Raw genomic sequence first — 22,289 nt, forward strand, 5'->3', positions numbered from 1 at the left:
TACTTCTAGTGGTTACTTTTTTGTGTAGTAAACTAGAAATAAGCTACCTTCCGGAATCCCATAAAATAATACACTGTTTGTTAGGCTTGTTTAGCAATCGCACTACAGTGCGCTACTGTGTTAACGACAAAGCTTTACTCTCTTATTTACAAACACATATATATTGCATAAATTTATGAACACTGATATGGCTTACCCCTTGACTTTAAGCTTGTCACCCCTTCCTCCTGCACTTTTCTAACACACCTTTTTGCTTTGTAAACAAGGACGTATCTCGAGCATTCAATTATAAAGATCGTATCTCAGAAAAGTCATTAATAAAGTCGTATCTCAGGAGACCGGTTAAAAACGATGTAACTGAAAAACAAGTTTTTTTTTGTTCGACAGAAGAGATAAGAATCTCATTAATTTTACTTCCTTTTCGCTATTCGTTAACAACTTAAAATGGTTAGCTATACGATAGCAGAAATGAATATATTTTAAACTTCACCAAATTGAATCATTTAACGAATTCTGAAATGAAAATACTGTTCAATTCATCTCACTTTAAACAGAAAATGTATTTTTTCTGTTGCAACCGTTTTAGCCGTCATCGACAACCTTTTTAGCCGATACGACTTCTCTAAAAACTTCGCTGATATCCGACCTTATTAAAATTAATTAATTTTATTAAAATTAATTTTAAGCTACTACCTTTCTATTAGGATAAGTCGATATATTTGCGGCAAAAACGCGTTGAATAGCACCGATTACACTGTGCAACAGCCGGCTGGGTATTGGACCAATCCTTCTTTTTTGTAGAGATTGAGGCTTAAGTAGACAAAGTAGGCTTAAGTAGACAAAGTAGCCTCCAAAAAGTAGATATCGGCTTTCGAAATTCTACATTTCGAAATTTATTTTTTTGTTAACGCGTTCAGCAAATTTAAAAATAAAAATGTGGTCGTGGTCCGCCTTTTTCTTTTATTTGAATGGCTGAATTCTTTTTTTGAAAGATTTTGTATAACAGCTGTTATACGAGGTGAAAAGTCAGAACTTCAAAAATATTAAAAACCTCATATTTCCGAATTTTCGCAACCCATATAAAAAATCTTAATATTGCTGTGAAGATGGTTAAATGACCTTTATTTGATATCCATATCTTTAAAGAAAAATTTGGCAAACCCCTGTTTAAGCGAAAAAATTCGTTTGTTACCAAAAATTTATTTTAATCAACACAATATCCAGCTAGTAAAACTATTGAATATTAAATAAACCATAAAGTTGCATTAAATGTGCTATTTTCAAATCAAAGCACTGCATTTTTATACTTATGAGCTCTTAACAGTACTTATGTCCACTGTGCTTCCCAACAAATGATGGCCATCAAGTGTGCGATGCTTTAAAAGTGAGTAAATCATTTATTTATTTTTATTTATTTATTTATTTAAAGTCGGCGCAAACACTAAGCGGTCGACTAATTATTGTAATAGAACAGATATAGATATGTAAAATCATTTGTAATATTTATGATGTCTTTTAAGAAATTTAGATTAACAAAACACAAGTTTAACTGCACTTCTACTGTGTAGTCAAACTTTATTTGATTTATTTAATAATTTGGGGAAAATTTAAACAACGTGCATCAGGACGGACAAGACGACAGCTGTTTCGAATTAAAATATAAATTAAAGATTGCTTCAAATAAATGTTTTCATACATTTAAAGCAATAAGGGCAATTCCCGCTTAAAAATTCATACAAATAGACAACATTGGCTAATTCGTTGTAGTTCAATAAATAGAACAAAAACAACACCAAGTTTGTTTGAAAACCGCCTTACCAATGCATAACTTTACTAAAATGAAGAAAATTTACATACGAAGTATGGACTATGAATAAATAAAATATGCAAAGAAGAAAATTGGGATAAGGTTTACAACAACTAAGGCATGATGTGGCGCAGTGCTTTGATTTGAAAATAGCACATTTAATGCAAGTTTATGATTTATTTAATATTCAATAGTTTTACCAGCTGGAAATTGTGTTGGTTAAAATAAATTTTTCGTAAATAAACGATTTTTTTCGCTTAAACAGGGGTTTTGTCAAATTTTTCTTTAAAGATATGCATATCAAAATAAAGGCCATTTAACCATCTTCACAGCAATACTATGATATCTGATATGTGTAGCGAAAAATCGGAAATATGAGGTATTTCATATTTTCGAAGTTCTGACTTTTCACCTCGAATAACAGCTGTTATACAAAATTTTTTCAAAACAAGTAAGGACGGAACTGTCTTTGGCTATGCCGAACACTTCATACCTTTCATGAATGGGGCTCTTATCCCGTTCGTAATCTCCGAATAATCGGATGTATAAGATAAGAAATATCTAGTGAACAGATCTACATACCTAAACGATTTTTAAGATAAATATAAAACAAAAAATAGGTAGGTACTTTGTGTGAGGATGCAAAGTTTCAGGTTTTTTGTGGTCTGCGTGTAAAACCTATGACTACGAATCACGTATTTCAACAATATATGACGTAAACGTAACTATTTGATGAAATGGTTTGAATTTTGAAGTTTCTATCCGTAAAAAAAGGGGCAAAAAAATACAGTTTATATGGGGTATATAATATATGTACCACCGATCTCTATGATTTTTTCAGACAACAATATATGCTATATACGTAAGCATTTGGTGAAATTTGAAGCTTCTAGCTGTTAAAACGGGGCAGATATTGCGCAAAGTTTCTTATCTGAAAAATCGGTTGTATGAGATATATACTATATATACCACCGATCTCAATGATTTTTTCAGACAACAATATATACTATACACGTAAGCATTTGGTGAAATTTGAACATATCTAAACGATTTTTAAGATAAATATAAAATAAAAAATAGGTATGTAGGTACTTCGTGTGAGGATGCAAAGCTTCACGTTTTTTGTGGTCTGCATGTAAAAACTATGACTACGAATCACGTATTTCAAAAATATATGAAGTAAACGTAACTATTTGATGAAATTTGATGAATTTTGAAACTTCTATCCGTAAAAAAGGGGCAAAAATGACAGTTTATATGAAGTATATAATATATATACCACCGATCTCTATGATTTTTTCAGACAACAATATATGCTATATACGTAAGCATTTGGTGAAATTTGAAGCTTCTAGCTGTTAAAACGGGGCAGATATTGCGCAAAGTTTCTTATCTGAACAATCGGTTGTATGAGATTATATATACCACCGGTCTCTATGAATTTTTCAGACAACAATATATGCTATACACGTAAACATTTGGCGAAATTTGAACATATCTAAACGATTTTTAAGATAAATATAAAATAAAAAATAGGTAGGTACTTTGTGTGAGGATGCAAAGCTTCACGTTTTTTGTGGTCTGCATGTAAAAACTATGACTACGAATCACGTATTTCAAAAAAATATGAAGTAAACGTAACTATTTGATGAAACTTGATGAATCTTGAAGCTTCTATCCGTAAAAAAGGGGCAAAAATGACAGTTTATATGAAGTATATAATATATATACCACCGATCTCTATGATTTTTTCAGACAACAATATATGCTATATACGTAAGCATTTGGTGAAATTTGAAGCTTCTATGAGATATATACTATATATACAACCGATCTCTATGATTTGCAATTGCAACGTCATCTGCGTAAGCCGTAAGTTTTACGGGTCCCTCATCGAATTGCCTGAGCAGTTGGTTGATGACCAGTGTCCACAGCAGAGGTGATAGCACCCCTCCCTGCGGCGTGCCCCTGTCCACTGATTTCGTGGCCTCGTACAATCCCCATTGTGATGTAATCTTTCTGCAATTTAACATGCAGCCGATCCATCTGATTAAGGCAGGATGTACTTTAATGTAATTAAGACCATCCATAATCGCCCATTTTGCAACATTATTGAAAGCCCCGGCAATGTCCAAGAAGACTCCTAGAGCATACTCCTTATATTCCAGGGATTTCTCTATGCTTATTACCACCCTATGCAATGCGGTGTCTACCGACTTGCCTTTGGTGTACGCATGCTGTGTTGTGGAGAGCAGCTTTCCATCCACGTTGGACTTTATGTACACATCTATCAGCCTCTCAAAGGTTTTGAGCAGAAATGATGTTAAGCTAATGGGTCTATAGTCTTTGGGATACACGTGACCGATCTTCCCCGCCTTTGGTAGAAAAGCTACACGAGCAGTTCTCCAAGAGTGCGGAACATGATTCAGTCTTATGCACCCATCGAATATTATTTTAAGCCATTCCACGACCGCCCTGCTTGAGAATTGTAGCATGGCCGGGAATATACCATCTGGGCCCGGCGATTTAAACTTAGAAAACGTCTTCACTGCCCACTCGATCTTGGTATCGGTCACCAAGCCCGGCACCACTAGCTCCGTGATCGAAGTGTGAGTGATGTCTGCTGGTTCTTCTAAACCGTCTCCCGATGGGAAATGTGTATCGAGAAGCACCTCAAGGGATTCCTCACTATCACGTGACCATTCCCCGTTCTCTTTCTTTATTAGTCCCTGGACTATGTTTCCCTTTGCTAGGACTTTTTTCAACCGTGCTGTTTCACTGGAGCACTCTATGTCCGTACAGAAACTTTTCCATGAGTTTCTCTTCGCCCTGGTAATTTCACGCTTGTAGATCCTCAGTAGATCCCTGTACTCGTCCCGACACGCTTCGCTTTCCGCGGTCTTTGCGAGTTTAAACATTTCTTTTACCTGTCTTCTTAGAAGACTCAGCTCATTGCTCCACCATGGCGGCTTTGCTTTTCCTCTGAATCTTCTTAGAGGGCAAGCTTTGTTATACGCAGTCATAAGCGTCCTTGTTAGGAATTCATTCGACTCCTCCAGTTCCTCTACATTAGCAACCTCTTTGGGTTGTCCCAGTTTCGTTCCTACATGTTTCTGGAATTTAGTCCAATTCGTTGCCCTAGGGTTTCTAAAGGTTCCTCCCTTCTCTACCCTCTTTAGTGGGATGCTGAAGCTTATATACGCATGGTCGGAGAAGGATGGTCTATCGAGAACCATCCAATCATACCTTGATATATCACGCTCGGAGCTCAATGTAATATCCAGAACATTGCTGGATGTTGGACCAATGTATGTAGGAACATTTCCCCTGTTGGCTATCTGCAAATTGGTTTGCAGGATGTAACAAAATAGAGATTCGCCTCTCTCGTTCGTATCCCCACGCATTGTGGTGCGCATTTGCATCTGCGCCTATGACCAACCGCCCTTTGCGCCCTTCCTCCTGTACTAGACTTTTGCACTCCATCGGTGGAACCTCCGCAGCATGGGCCATGTAGCAGGACGCCAGGATAAATGCCTGCTTATTCTTTTGCTCAACGGCCACCGCTACGAGATCCTCGGTGGTGTAATGAGGCAGCATATATGAATGCAGCTGTTTCCTTACCATTACTACAGCTCGCACCCGTCCTTCCGTTTGTGCGTAGTAAACGCCAAACCCGCGCGCGCTAAGTCCAGAAACCTTTCCTCCCGATGAGAGCCACGGCTCCTGGATCAGCGCCACGTCAAACGAACCCTCCTCAAGGGTTAGGAGGAGTTCGCTCGACGCCACTTTACTGTGTTGGAGGTTTATCTGTAGGACTCGCAGCACCATTGGGCTGTTTGTCCCCCTCCAGCACCTTCGTCTTGACGTCGTCGTCCTCTTGCCCTTTTGGTTTAGAGTATTCGAGGCCCCCTTCAGCCCCTCGTGAATGTTGTGCCGTGTGTTCCTCTGTGCGAGTCACAGCACCATTTATCGGTTGGTCCTCTTCTAGCACGTTCGTGGTGACGTCGGGGACCTCCACCTGTCTTTTTTCCCTTAGGCTTCTGAGGTCCTTTTCGACTTCGCCCACTTCCAGCGTATTAGGATTTTTATCCTCGGGACTTCTTTTCCTGAGTCGCATGTAAATTTTGCCAGTGCCAAAGGACATTTTGCCAAGCTGCGTGTACAGAATATCCTCCGCCTGCTTGTTTATTTGGAAGATGTAGAACTGACCATCCTCGGTAGGCCGAGATACAGTAAGTACCTTCCAATCCTGTGTCGGTATGTTCGGATTGTGATTCTGCAGAAGTCGCAGTGTATCCTCCGACTTCATCACGCATGGTATCCATACCTTAACTTTTGGTACCGTGGGGATTTGCGCTTTATCCACCACCTCAAACCGCGCGTTCGTGCCTTGCCTTTGGAGGTTTGGAACGACTTCCTCCAGCCACCGCAAGCTCGCGATGTTGTCGCACGCTATCATCTTCACCCCATTATACCATCCCCCCGAATCAAAGGTTGGAAGCGGCTTACTTGGTTGTTCCCGCATCATCTTAAGCATTAAGCTAATAAGCTCCCTTTCCACAGATCTCCATCTTTCAGTAGTCATTTGTCCGAAAGGACTGCTACGATCAACCAGCGCCATAGTCAGTTACTGCTTTGCCACATCACCCATCTTCTCGAGAAAAGCCGGAGTCTTGGTGTTATCTCCCCTTGGCACCTCCGAGAAAGCCGGAGTCTTAACGTTAACTCCCTATAGCGCCTCTAAGAAAGCCGGAGTCTGAGCGTTATCTCCCTTTGGCTTATCTCCTACTTTCGTAGTTGGAACTTCCCTCTGACTGGCAGCTTTCGAGGTAGTTGCTACCTCGCTATTGGAACCCATCTGTCTTACAGCTTTGGGCCTACTTGTCTTGTCTATGCGACTGCCCTGCCTCGCGGCTCTAGGACTGGGTCCTTTCTGCCTCTTGAAAGCAGGCTTGTCGCCTTCTGCCGAACGTTGCCTCTTCATTCTGCCATTCGACGCTTCTTCCTCCTCGTACCGGTTGCAGAACCGAGGGTTTCTCGCAGCAAACCCTTTGAACTGCCTTCGACCTACTTCTACCGCTTCATGGGCCCATTCCAAGCGCTCGATCTCCACTTCTGTTGGGTCGACCACTGCTCCCATGCGTTGTACAATTCTTAGTGCTGCACGGTACTGCGAGAGAGCTCTTTTACTTCCTCTGCTCCGTACCCTTCTCCACTCTTCTACTCCGTTTTCATTTGTGTGCTTCTCCAACACGGAGTTCATTGAATCAGCACTACTCTCGCTCCCCGAGTCCGACGCATCGCTTAATTCGTATTTGTCGTCCTTGGATTGCGACTCAGTCCTCCTCTTTACATCCTCCTTATTACATTCAGGTAATGAGTTGTTCATCTTGGTCGTACGACCACCTGCCCGACAAGGCGGGCTCAGCGGTCCAGTATTATATACGGGGAAAGAACCGTCCGCCACAGCAGCGCCCCTTACTGCGGTAAGGCCATAAATACTTCCCGAGATGGCCCGGTATCGGGAAGGCTCCGTTCGAATACAGCCGAATTTATCCCCTGGCTGCAAATCGTCCAATAGGCACGGTCCGCATAACACCCTGGATTAGGGGGTTGGCAGTTCTTGGTCACCGACATCCCGCCGCCCTCCTATGAGGCGAAACGGCGTAGATGTCAGTCCTAAACAGCTCCGCCTCATAGTCGGGCGCTATGGAGTTCGGCTAAGCCCTCACACCAACGACAAGGTGCCTACCCTAGTGAGGGAACACTATATACGTAAGTATTCGTTGAAATTTGAAGCCTCTAGCTCTTAAAATAGGGCAGTAATTACGAAAAGTTTCTTATCTGAACAATCGGTTATATATGACCGATCTCATCAATTTTTTCAGGCAACAATATGTGCAATATACGAAAGTATATGGTGAAGTTTGAAGCTTCAATCTGTTAAATTGAGTAAGATATTACAAAGATCCTCTTTTTCTGAAAAATCGGTTGTATGGAGGATATATGCTATAGTGGTCCGATCCGGCCGGTTCCGACAAATGTCTAATCGGACACCCAAATACACTCGCTCACCAAATTTTATCAAGATATCTCAAAAATTGAGGGACTAGTTTGCATACAAACAGACTGACGGACAGACGGACAGACGGACATGGCTAAAGCAACTCAGCTCTTCAACCTGATTATTTCGTTATACTTAATGGTGGGCCTATCTATTTTCCTTTAAGGACTTACAATTTTGGGTTTCGTGACGAAATTAATATACCATTTCATTTTCATGAAAGGTATAAAAAGAATTCAGACATTCAAAAGAAAAAGGCAGACCACGACCACATTTTTACTTTTTTAATTTGCTGAACACGTTAACAAAAAAAAATAAAATTTCGAAATGTAGAATTTCGAACTTCGAAAGCCGATATCTATTTTTTGGAGGCTAACTTGGGAAAACGGAGATAGTACTTTTTATACTTAAGCCTCAATCTCCTCAAAAAGTTGGTTTGGTCCAATACCCAGAAAAAAGTTGTTTTTGTCGCATGGTGTTATTAGTCGGTTCTTAAGATCATGAAATCTCATAAATATGTAAAAACTGCACACCGCTCAAACAAAAACGTTATAGAAACATTAACAATTTTCTTTTAAATCTCTTAGTTTGATTATCCCATTGTAAGTGGGTGGAAAATCGGAGCAGATGATCAATTGGAAGCGATTGACATGTTTACATCAGCTCAGTGGATGTGGGATCATGATTATGATATATTTGATCCACCTATACGTTCGATGAGCCCAGCGATTTATCTTGGCATGCACCACAAGCAATTGTATATTCAGGTAAGCATTTATGCACATAAATGAAAATATTTTTACTGTTTCTTTTATATATTTTTAATCCGAGTATTTTAGGAATCCGCAAATTTACAGCATGAAATTGGTGATCAGTTCAACATTTATTCTCACTTGATGGCAGATTCTGTAATGCCAATAATACCTTGGCGTCCTATTCCAGCAAGTAGCAATTCATTGGCTTTAATAGACACTGACAAGGTTATAACGAATGATGGTGGAAAAGAATATATTTATTCAACTACAAAACTTCCAAAAAGATACGACGATGTACATGAGCTAGTACCTTATGATGAGCATAAATGGGCTCTTTCTGCACAATCGGTTCTTAACGCGTCGGGGTATGTGAACGGAAATGGTTTCTATTTATATTCGCGCGAAGACTTAAAAAATGAAGAAAATTTACATTGCGAAACAGAGGAGCAACTATGTCTTGAAAATAGTAGTGGTAGTGATTCTGTTAATGAATCTGAAAATCACACCAATCGCTCAGTTAGCGACGATTTAGATTTTAGCCTTGATAATATCGATGCACCAACTAAGGTGGTGGTACTCTCATTATGGTTTTGGTGGAAGGAAGTTGTTGTAATTGCTTTAACAACAGCAGTATTAGTTAATATATTCCTGGGGCAACGTCAGCGGCAAAAAGTACTGGTGATTGAACGACATGTACCGGTGCCAACTGCATATGAAGCAACTGAACAGTCAACAGTTGCCTTACTTGGGCCAGCAACCGTTGCATTAAATGCCAATGAAAACGGATGTGTTAGTGCAAATCGTTCGCTTTCGGAGTCTACCTCCTGCTCTGGTGATCATTTTAATTCTCGCTTTCTAAGTGATTTCGATTTGGTTCGCTGCTTAGGTTGCGGTGGTTTTGGAGTTGTTTTCGAGGCAAAAAATAAATTGGATGATTGCAAATATGCCGTAAAGCGTATAACATTGCCTAACAAGAAGGAGTCACGCGATCGTGTTATGAGAGAAGTGAAAACCTTAGCCAATTGTGAACATCAAAATATCGTGCGATATTTTCAGGTTAGTGATTTATAAATGGAATTTTTTATAATAAGTAATTTGTATATGGAATTAAATTTTTGCTCAACAGGCATGGGTTGAAACACCACCTCCAGGTTGGCAGGAAGAAGAAGATAGTAAGTGGCTGGCACATGAGATGTCTATGTCAATACGAACTGAAACTCCAGATGGTACAACACTACCCTCATTTGGGAATGCGCCTGCGGGGTCATCGAAATGCCAATTACATGTTGAGCGTAAACGCCAACTAAGCTCCTGGATCACAAATAATAACTGCATTCGTGAGGGTGATGTTTCGAACATCGTCCTCGCAACAAAGTCAAAAGCTCTTTCTTTGAAGGGTAAATACGAAATGGATATTTATAGAGATAATAATAACAGCCATCGAAAAAGTGCGAAAAAAGAAACGGAAAGCGAGAAAAGACAATATGCAAATTCTATTTCCATCGATATTAATTCCGATTCAAATGATTCAAGCTTAGGTAGAAATATCGATTATTCCGAGTTATCTGATTCATTTCAAATTGAGTTCGTGCGGACTACAAGGTGCGACGGAACTAAAGACATTGACTGCGATTATCCCACATATGGATGCGTGTGGACTTCTAATGACATTGAACGTTCCTTTATAGCCCATAATCACATAGCTAATTTCAAAACTGAACAGCGTCCACGATCATTGGACCATGAAAAAGTTGCCATTAATATTGATAGTAAAGAAAGCTGTAAAGCTTTGATGCCACTTACTGCGTTAAATCAATCCGCACCTAAGATACAGCAAAACAAGGTTTACTTGTATATTCAAATGCAGCTATGCCGAAAGGAAAGTTTACGCGACTGGCTTCGCGAAAATGATTGTGACACACGTCAAAGTGAAATTGCTAGCATTTTCTATCAAATCGTAGATGCGGTCGATTACGTACATTTGAAAGGTCTCATACATCGAGATCTCAAACCAAGCAATATCTTTTTTTCACAAAATGGCCAGATAAAAGTAGGTGACTTTGGACTTGTTACCGATATGTCTGATATACCGAATATGGTTACAAAGTGTGGCGATGATTCTGGATTACCCTCATGTGCGCTGCATACACAACAAGTCGGCACACATTTGTACATGTCTCCGGAACAGCTGCGCGGTCAACCCTATGATTTTAAAGTTGATATTTACTCTTTGGGCTTAATATTTTTTGAGTTGCTTGTGTTTTTTGCCACTGAAATGGAACGAATTAAAACGCTTCGAAACCTTAGAGATGGTGACTATCCAATTGAGTTTTCCAAGAATTTTCCTAAAGAGCATGTTCTTCTCAGGATGATGTTGTCAAAGCGACCCACTGACCGTCCAGCAACTCCAGAGCTAAAAATAAGGTTGCACGACATACTAAAGTGGCCAGATTGCACTGCCAGCGATAGTGATCGTATGACCATGGTAGCAGTTACTAGTGATCAAAGTCGAAGTCCGACATTGAACAGTAGTGATCGGTGCAGAGTATAGAATTAAAGCTTGTCTTTGTCTCTTATTATTTTTTTAGTGTCGGCGTAGTATATAAGGCATATATGTAATGCTCCTATCTTGCTACTACAGGCTAGGTGCACTCAAAAACAACAGAGTGCCGATATATTGCTGCTACAATCACAAAACTTTTGTTGGCTGTCTTGTTTTGATTTCAAATTCAAAACTCATTGCGTGCGTTTTGTATTAGCAATATAGGAGTATTACATATATGATATAAGGTAATATAAAAGATGTCATTATAGTATTTTTTCTTTAATAAATGTATATTTAGTTTTAAAAAATAATGCGTACATGCTTAACGGTGTGTTGGTATGTTTTTGTATATCTGTTATGTGTATGTAGATGCTATTTTACACGATTTCCCATTGGTTTTTGAAAGTGTAAATGCTGCTATCGAAGCATATGCTCAATAAATTCAGATTCTGTTTACACTCTTCCACATGTTTATGCTATGCGAGATTATTGCTTTAATGGCAGCTTGACTTCAACACAAAGTAACAGATGAATAGATTCGCTTCCCAAAGCAGTCGGTTCTATGTACCGGAGCGACTGTGGTTTTTTCCCGACCAAGGACTGTCATTTCAGTGTAACCCAATTTAATTTGTTGTTGTCCCTCCCACAAATTGTCATCCTCTTAGCAGCTCCTTGCAGCGGGACTGCGCTATACTCTCCTGCTCCGGAAAGGTATCGAACCCAGTTCGGGTCCGTCTCCTGACCCCGGTCCCGAGAAATGGTGATGCTGTGTTTACCGGAAAAGAATCTTTTTAGGACGGTCATACTCTTGTCAGCGTGTCACGCGCAAGGGGTTGTTGCATCGGACAGGTTCCTCTGGGCTAAACTCTAAAACCCGACGTCCTCGTGACTTTTGTAAGTCTTTTGTGGCCCCTTGCTGTTCACGCCCAAGGGCGTCCTGTAGTCTACGCTTCAGCGCCCGCCCACTGTCTTCCAGCAGCTCTGCTGCTCAGCAAGCTACAACAAGTATCCGCTGTTGCTCGCGCCCTACGGCGCCACCAGCTTCCACTCACTATTACAATCTCCGTAGTAGAGTCGGTAGCAATGCCGAGAATCAGCTCCCGCCCCCGTCTTCTCCCCTCTTTTCCGGTCGCAATCGTGTAGATCAGGGACACAGACTCTTAGTCCCAACCACCTTTTGCACCGTTTGCCAGCTCAGAATGTATATGTTTGCGTCATCCGCAGCTCCTGCCTTGGACGGTGCCACTTTCCTAGATGTTCTGGTCTCTGCGACGGAATCACCCCGACGGGCTTCATTGCGCCAAGTGGCCAGGCCGAAAACTCAAATACATCGTGTACCCCAATGCTTACCCAAGGACGTCCAGTCCCTTTCACAACCCAGGCGTAGTCACCCGTCACTTACTCCTAGAGCGACGTCTTCCACGCTGCACTTCAGAATTCTGCAGTTAAACTGTAATGGATTAACTGGCAAGATCACGGAGATAGTCGATTTCATGAAGCGGTGTAACATCCGCATTGCTGCGATTCAAGAGACTAAAATCAAAGAAATATCTACTCTGCAGACTTGCTCGGGGTATAATGTCCACAGAAAAGATCGCGAGAGCGGAAATGGAGGCGGTCTCGCGTTTATCATACACCAGTCAGTCCAATATCATATATTTGATCCCGACAGCAGCCGCAGCACAGTGTTTCGTGTAGAACAAGCTAGCTGGACAAAAACAAAGTTCTTATTCCAAGAAAGGTGTAATGAGAAATGAAAGAAAACAAACAAAATAACGGAATTTTTGCTTTTTTTTGATATTTTTTTCTCATATATATTGAGTAATTGAAGTAAGAAGGCAGGAGTGGCCGTAAAATGCATTGATTAATTTGCAAAATTCTTGTTGAATATTAAGCTTCATATTTCTTTTAAGTGAACACTTTTGTATAATTTTTTTGATGGATTCTAAGCTCGAAGGTAACTAAAATTTGTTAATAGTAATTCTTTCACAATTAGAGCATTTTCAATATATTTAATATTCCGTTATTAAGAAGAAAATTTATTTTTTCCCTATATTTTTAACTTTAGGAACAAAAAAGTTACGTACATCCGCCGACATCCGGGCTATATTTTACATATGTTATAGTCGCAAGTATTCTCTAATAGTCCAAAGAAAAAACCATTGCGAATTCTTTGCACATCTATTTTTAATTTTTTTTTTATAGATTTAGTTATCTCTACATATAAAATAGGATGTATGTACGTACCAGCTCCGACGAAATATTTGAACCTTTAAAGCTGATCTACAAACGCCAAAACCAATCCCCAGGTACAGGGAACAAACACGTAGCCATAAAACACACAAAAATAAACGCGCAAGGTCAACAAGAGCACACCAAAAGCAAAAAGGCGAAGATCACTGACTTCAACCTGCCACAACCTACCGCACCAGTCACCAAGGCATAGAAACAGGTACATACAAAGCAATCCTAATGCAGGTATAACCACACAGGAACGCTACACAAAACAACCCCATTTGGTAGTATCTACGGCAATACCTGAATGTAATATAAATACTGCGCAACTGATAACAAATCAGAACGATCAACGACACTTAAGATGGCAGCACAACAATCATCAACTATTCACCCTGTCGGAAAATCAAAAACACAAAGCAGTTTAGTTATAACCGTACCAAGAACGGAGTTTTTTGACATTTGGGTTCAACATTCGAAGGAAACCAGATATAAAGAATTATTGAGTTTTTGTTGTACTTAAGTACGATTTAAGCGAAGCAGCCGAGTATTCGATAAAAAGTTTAAGCTTACAAATATCGGCATATTCGTCGAAGCTGGATCAAAAGTGGAACACTTCTGGAAGACATAAGGAGCGATTTTTGAATAAAAACTCGGAGTGGCTTTCGGGTCCAGACTTCACATTTACAATAACGGTGGATTCAAAGTTGCCATCAGACCAACCAACCACTTCTTCAGGTAACCCCGGCCCCGGAAGACGAATGAAGGACTTTGTTAGCTGCAGTGAAAAAACCAAACGGCGTCGAGTGGATGACCTCTTGCAATCTAGAAGTCCTGTTAAGTTACTTTATGCGGCAGAAGTATCAACGCGTATGTCCGGCAACAGAAATGTTGCTAACATTATAAAAAAATTACAGGAAACCACTCAAATATCCAGCAAAAAGATGACATGTGAGCCAGATGCAAGATGCTTGAGCAATGTAGAAGCTTTAGCATACTACGTAGATAGCAAGTCGACGACTCATGGGTACAAAACGACTCGGAAGTGGAGCATCAAGGCAGGCCATAAGGTTTATCCATTATTTTATAGTCTAAAAAAAGCTAAGGAAGAATGCTATCCAAATGAAATTGATGTGGGTGAAACACCTGCGGAAATTAAAGTCCAGTCCGTATTAGATAAAAACTGTTGAGCGTTTAGTTTTAGCAAATCAAGAAGTTTTTGTTAGTTTATTACCTACTTGACGTATACTTTAATCAGCAAGTGGGATTGCGATGGAAGCTCTGGCCATAGCACATATAAGCAAAAGTTTACATGCAGTTCTGACACTGATGAATTTTTGTTTATATTTTCCTTCGTTCCTCTTCAATTACAGGATAAAAAAGGTAACATTGCTTGGCAGAATTTTCTACCATGTATTGTCGTCCCATTAAATTTATTTTTTCTAAAGAAACAAAAGATTTTATTGTTTTTGAAACGAACAAAGTTTTAGAGGAGATAAATGCGTTGTTGCCAACAAAGTAGATGCTCGAAGAATACGAAGTTTCCGTAAATCACAATATGCTTCTAAAAATGATTGACGGAAAAGTTTGCAATGCTTTGACTGAAACTTCTTCCGCACAAAAGTGTTATATTTGTGGTGCCACTCCAAAAGATATGAATAATGAGTTACGGGACTTTACGCCTAACCGAGATAATCTTGATTTTGGTTTGTCTACTCTCCATGCATGGATAATATGTTTTGAATGCTTGCTTCATATAAGTTATCGCCTCGAAGTAAAAAAGTGGCAGCTTAGGAATGAGGCAGATAAAGAGGGAGTAAAGCTCCGTTCCAACGAAATCCAGAATAAATTTAAAATTGTACTTGGATTGATAGTAGATAAACCAAAACCAGGTTTCGGCAATACCAATGACGGCAACACTGCTCGTAGGTTTTTCGAAAATTCTGAGGCTAGTGCTGAGATTACGGGATTGGATGTAACGCTCATCAAAAGATTCGCCACTCCTTCGCGCATTAGCATCTGGGTACAATATAAATATCCAAAGATTTGAAAAATTTGCGGTCGAGACTAAAAAACTATACATAGATCTCTATCCATGGTTTAATATGCCTTAGTGCTTAGTACTGATATTATAAAATCAGCAATTTTACCTATTGGTCAACTTTCTGAGGAAGCACAGGATGATAAAACACAAAAGCAGTCGCGTGAAGCCACGAATAGAGATCTTATGAATATGTTGCTTATAACATCGGATCCTTTAGTTAACGGTTTTAGGGAGATACCTAAGAAAAAATTTAAAAGTCTGACTTCAGAAGTCTTAAATTTACTGTCCCCCAATAACGTTGAGGAGTCAATAAATACCCCAGTTGTTTCAAGCTTTCACAGTAGTGTTGCTGATGCTCATGACTATTCCACAAGTGACTCATCGAATGAAAGTGATGATAGCGAATAATAACATAATTATAAAAGATAACTTTTTATTGGCTCAGGTTTTATTTAGTATAAATCTATTGTCTTTTCCACTTTGTATTATACTTTACTTTTAAGTTTTTGTAATAAGTTATTTTCACATAATTAATTTAATTATTTACATTGTTGTTATTATTATTGTAATTCACTTTTACATTCCTGACTGGTACTATAAAATAATTTTGTAAAAATTGTAGTGCCAGGATAAATACTCAAATAAATACAAAATATGTATGTACATATGCACAGTCACTCACATAAATAAGTAGACACCCCTTTTTGGACAATTCTTACAATCTTCGCTTTCGCAAATTTATTTTAACTAATTTCCCATAAGAAAATGTGTCACGATCTATAACAAAAACTAAATTATTGTAACGAATTTACTGCAAATTCTCTTATTTGCCCTTTTGCTAGGTTCGTATCGCTCAACTGTTGAATAAATAACTCCAATATTGAATAATGGAAAAATGGCCTTTATTAAAGTACTTCACAATAACACTTATACTTTGCTACTCGCTGGCTTAATATCCAAACTGATTGATAACTCAAATGAAACTATACTATTGGCCGCCAGATCGCGTGCTTAATCAAACTGATTGATAGCTCAACTCAAACTGAATTACAGCGCCTCTACATCTGTCGCCTTTTATACTCTTTGGTTTCCTCGTTCGCCTCTTCTAGACGCTTCCAGAATCTACTAGTCCAGTATCTCTCAAACTTCTCAGCTGTAACTACAATTGCACGATTTTATAGCTTATCTCATACCCCATGCTTGTATGTGTGAGCTACACTTCCACAATTATAATTGCCTATATTTAGTAGCATCTCAAATAAGATGTCTGCATATGGTTGTGCCTTGCTTCTCAGCTGCGTGTACCTATATATGTGTAGACATAATGATTGATTCGTTTATGTAGATACATAATGATTGAATTATTGATGTGAATGTTTGTAGTTTACAGTCTCTCGCGCACACATAGGCGTAAATGCATCTGTGTGTGACATCTCTCGGCTGCCTTATATATGTGTATACATGATTTGATTATTGACATAAATACTGCTTAGCATGGCCTTAGTGATGGTATAGCTTAGTGATGCTAATATCCGTGACATTATATTTAAAAAATGTTTGAAAAATTCGACGAATTTGCATAAAAAAATTTAATTTTTTAGAGTATTGAGATTTGTAGTCCATTCAATTTAAGTACAATAAAGTAATATTCTTAAGTCCTTTAAATATTTTTGGATCTATGTCACTTATTCACATTAGTTACTGTATGAAGTAAAATTTTGGAAAAAAAAAATAAAAAAAGGACATATGCCTGAAAAAAATGACGTAGTTGTAATAAATGACTTCATATGAAACGGAAAATTTCATAAAATAATTTTGTCCAGCTAGCTTGTTCTACACGAAACACTGTGCGCAGGGACAATGTCTTAGACGTCAAGGCTTATCTGTTCGGTCAGGCGATGTAAACCTAGAAATTATCAACATCTACATCCCTCCTGCCACCTGCTGCCCCAGTGGATACCGCCCTAATATTAGCGCCTTACTGCCGATAATCGCATTATCTTAGGCGATTACAATGCCCATCACGACCTATGTCATTCAAACTTGCAGGCGGACAGCAGGAGTGAGATGTTGGCGGATCAAATAGAAGAAACGACGTTCTGCACAGTAAACGGAGACGCCCCCACTCGTATGGTAGGAAGCTGTCACAGTTCGCCGGATATATCAATCGTGACGCAGGACTCGTAAACTGCGTCAACTGGCAGCCGATGGTAACATTGGCATCCGACCACCTCCGAATACTTATTTCGGTCGATCGTACCGCCGAATTCATCGTCACCGAATAACGCACTTTCATAAACTTTAAAAGAGGAAAGTGGGATGAATATAAATTCTTTACAGACAGCCGCTTTGCTGCCCTCCCTATCCCAACTGATCCGCGCCAAGGGGAGCGTGCTTTCGCAAGGTCATTGAATCCGCCTCGGCTCGCTTTATTCCCGCCGGAAGAATTCCCGAAAGTCGGCCTCATTTTCCGGCGGAGGCCGCGAATTTAGCGAGAGAGTTACCTTATAAGACAGCTCGATCCTGGCGGCCCCCAAATAAGGGATATAAACCAAAGCATCAGATTGCTTGTGGATGAACACAAGCGGGGGAAATGGGAGGAGTATCTAAGTCGTTGTAACCTCTCTGCCAGTGCGGGTAAGCTTTGGTCCACCGTAAAGACCCTAACGAATCCGTCCAAGCACAACGACAAAATTTCCATCGTCCATGGCGATAAAGTGCTGTTGGATGCGAAAAAATGCGCGAGCGCTGTCTGCCGAAAATATATAATGCATTCTACGGTTGACAAAGTTAGACGGAGGGCCAACAGACACGCACATAAACATAAATTCAGCGCTTCCCCAATTACCGTTACCGTTAAAGAGGTTGAGGATGCCATTGGTCAAGCTAAACCATCTAAAGCAGTGGGCCCAGACGAAATAGCCATGCCGATGCTTAAATGCTCAGGTAAAGAGGGTTTCAAATATTTAGCACATGTCTTCAACCTGTTCGTTTCCACCTTTGTCATTCCCGAAAAATGGAAAATGGCCAAGGTAGTCCCGCTACTAAAGCCTGGGAGACCAGCTAACATAGAGTCATATCGCCCGATATCTCTCCTATCGCCAGTTGCCAAGACGCTTCAAGCCATTTTGCTCCCCTACTTCAGAGCAAATTTGCAGCTAGCCTGTCATCAGCATGGCTTCAGAAAACTTCATAGCACCACCACCGCGCTAAATGCCATTAGCACCCAGATATATTGCGGTTTAATCAAAACCCCCACAATAGAATAGTACTCGTTGCGCTATACCTATCAAAAGCTTTTGATACGGTCAACCATGGCACGTTACTGCAAGACCAAGGGTCTACCCTTCCCCGATGTCTTAAAAGGTGGACGGCATCGGTGCTATTTAGAAACGAAACATCAAAATGTAAGATGATAACTCTGAACAAATAGCGAATTGTATTAAATTAGGTACTAGACTAAGAAATGTACGATATTGAAGATTAAGGCAACTCTGTAAAAGGAGAATACTAAAGGAGAAGAATAATAAGATGGTCGACTTCCGGTTGTGAAAGATAGATTGATTGTGGACAACTAAAAGTGTGTTTTATTAACTCAATTGCATCTCCGCTGAAATAAGTAAATATATGGGTCTAGTTTTACATCTCAAGTGTGTTAGAACCCAGCGAAAAACTGCTATTATTATTTTGCAATGGCCGATGCCATAGAAGATATAATAAAAATTTTAATGGAAAAAATGTGGAGTTCACTACTACTGCCATAACAGCACAAGTACGCCGCCTAATGATGAAGATATTGAGCATAAAATACGGCAATAATTCGAATATAGAAGGTGCAGGCAATCCTATTGACAGTTTTTCTGCTGCATCCAACAAGGTAACCTCCACTGGGACCACTGCCGTTCCTGCTGCTCATGCTGTCGCCCCACCCAATATAGATGTATGCTTTTCTTTCTAAGGATTGCTTCCACTCTAACACACTTTTAGATGCTGTGCTATGCGAGGTTATTGCTGCTTAGCTGTAAATATAATAGTTACACGGATGCAGCCCAAGCTATTCCCTTTCAGTGGACCTGTGTATTTCCGGATCAGCACAGTATACCGCAGACCCTACTCCTTCCACTACTTTGGAACCATCTGTGTACACATATATAGCCTCGCCTGCTATTTGAGAACCCTTGAGCCAACCTGTAATATTTAAAAGACGATGTTGATGGCTTCGTGGTCATTTATTGACTGGCTGGCTTAGATTTAGTTACATATGTTTGAGCTTATATTATGCTAATGTCAAAGAGGAGAGAATGCAGTTATGATGAGCGAACTACAATAAAGAACTAATCAAGGCGAATTCAGTAGAGGTGGTGTTATCCCAACAGCTGATTGTTTCTTCTTGATGATTTTCCATACAAAGCCTTATACAGCAAAATGTGAGTTAATCTATGAAAAATTTCTTTTGACTTGACATTCTTCTGCACGGCGAATTGGTTGAATTCGCTTTGCCACCACCTGGTATTGATTCGCCTTGGAACTAATACATAAGGGCTGACAATACGAATACAATATACTGGGTGTTGCAATTCATATATGTACTTCAATATTTATAACTCATACATATATTTCTACATCTCCCCCTTTTTTTCAAATTCATAATTACTTAATTATTAATAGGTCACTCAGTATTCTATTACTATTTATTTCATAAATTCTAAATTATTTAAGATTTAGCATTTTTATAATTTTGCACTAACTTATTTATAAAATTTAGCACATTTGATATTGTAAATTCATTTGATTTTCGAATATTAGATATTATATAAATATGTGTTTATTTTTTAACTTCTTTAACAAATTAAATGTAGATTTAGCACATTTGATATTTAGCACATTTGATATTGTAAATTCATTTGATTTTCGAATATTAGATATTATATAAATATGTGTTTACTTTTGAACTTCTTTAACAAATTAAATGTAGATTCCATTTTCAATAGCTCCATGAGAAAATAGAGTTTTTATTTAAATATTTAAACTTAATTTCATTTGCGTTCTCTTAAATGGAAGGAGCCCCTACGATACTTTTTTCGATCTCTTTCTACTATATAAGATCCAGCGGCGGATTTACAAAGGGCACTTAGGGCACGTGCCCAGGTCCCCCCAAAAGGTAGGCGTCCCCACAGAATAGTGGCGGATTAAAACTGTGTGAGGTCCGAGACGGAAATTCAGAAGGGGCCCTGCCGGGCTCAGACAGGCCGGGAGAAATACTAATAAATTTTAATAAATAAACCCTAATTTTTAACCCTTAAACCTGTAACAGGCAGGGGAGAAATCTGAAATACTATGAAATTATAACACAGGTCAACAAAAAAATGTTTCGGATTTGGGATTCGAAATTTGGATTCTATGTTCAATTCTATAAAAAAAATGCAATTACGAATAAAAAATATTTGGTTTTGTAGAAGTTACAGCGATTTGAAAATTTTGCATTTTTGCACCAGGCTAATGTAGGTCCTTTCGCGCTATTTCGGTCGATAGAGGGCGGCGGGTAGCTATCTGATGCAGCGATGCATCGAAAAAAGATCTACTTAAAGCACAACATACTCATCCTAAAAAAAAAAACCAAAAAAATGTGGCTGAGAAACAGTAAAAAGGAGATAAAAGGTCCCAGATGCACATGATTTTAGGTAGATTTGGCAATTCGTTAAGTACATATTCACCCTTATCGCTAGTTTTATTTTCACCCGAAAATATTCACAGTTTTCGTTCACCCTATCGCAGAGGGTGGCGAAACAATTTTTCGTGTTCGAAAAAGATTTCACCTTATCGGCAACTCTTTGTTCCGGCGAAATGAACAGCGTGGAAACCCAAATTTGTTCACTTATATTTTACAGGCGAACGAGAGGAAAACAAAATTTAAATAATTTTTTGTTTTGAAATTTGATACTGTTATAATTATATGTTCTTTTATTATTAGAAATATATCAATAAATAATGCACAATCGGAAGCTGAGTGGGAAAAAAGTGAAATTCCTGTATTGCTAAGTATGTAAATTCCATTTTTTATGACAACGTATTAGTCGGTCAAGTTATCCATAGTGGACAAAGCAACGTTCCAAAATGTTGAGCACCTCACGGAAACAAAATTGGCTAAGACCCACTTCATGGTCCTTTCCAACGCCTTTTCCCTATGCGAAAAAACGGAGACATGTACTCAACTTTACAATTGGTGGTACTTCAAATTTTTGCTTCAATGGTGGCAAAGAGTTGGTAAGAATATCTAGCAAATATTAGAATGCCGGCTTGTTTAGCCTGTAATATTGGCTAAAGCTAATTGAAAAGAAATTAACTTGTTATTCAAAAGTGCTAATAGTAATTCTTAGCTTACAGTGAATCATTCAGCTCCAAAGGGTTATATCTGTCCCTTAATGGCCTCCGAATCGCTTTCGAATTTATATTCGCACCGCGCTCAATCAATACCAACCTAATTTCAATACTAAACATTATTTTATAAATTTTTTATTTCTATTTTTGTTGTATTTTAAGGAAATATATGCTTGGTTACAAAATTTACACAATTGTAAGTAAATTATTTGTTCACTGCCAATTCACAATAGAGCATCAGTTGTTTCAAAGTGAACTTTTGTTCGCCCGAAATTGCCGATAGGCGGAAAAAGTTCACCCGAACAAAAGAAGTGAAGGCGAACACTTTTCCGCGTGAACTTCGCGATAAGGGTGATTAAGAAACTCATCGAAACTTTTACTCACGGATTGGCAGGCCTAGCAATAGAGCATGAGAGCTACCTGATAGCGTTTTTGTAAGTAAAATTTTTTCTAAGAAGCTG

At 39.1% G+C, this 22,289-nt stretch overlaps 1 protein-coding gene across 4 annotated transcripts in view; it reads left to right on the forward strand.

Moving 5' to 3' along the window:
- Positions 1-11,482, forward strand: part of PEK (pancreatic eIF-2alpha kinase) — a 93,352-nt gene extending 81,870 nt beyond the window's left edge. For 3 of the 4 annotated variants that reach the window (XM_067759834.1, XM_067759835.1, XM_067759836.1), the window contains 3 exons: positions 8,459-8,638; positions 8,711-9,682; positions 9,753-11,482. In XM_067759834.1, the coding sequence (XP_067615935.1) occupies positions 8,459-8,638; positions 8,711-9,682; positions 9,753-11,177 (2,577 nt within the window). In that variant the 3' untranslated portion in view covers positions 11,178-11,482. The remainder of the gene's footprint in view (positions 1-8,458; positions 8,639-8,710; positions 9,683-9,752) is intronic. The other variant, XM_067759837.1, reaches the window with a different exon arrangement.
- Positions 11,483-22,289: the final 10,807 nt, after the last annotated feature.

The sequence above is a fragment of the Eurosta solidaginis genome, chromosome 1 (genome assembly GCF_040869045.1).
Source record: "Eurosta solidaginis isolate ZX-2024a chromosome 1, ASM4086904v1, whole genome shotgun sequence".
Taxonomy (NCBI): domain Eukaryota; kingdom Metazoa; phylum Arthropoda; class Insecta; order Diptera; family Tephritidae; genus Eurosta; species Eurosta solidaginis.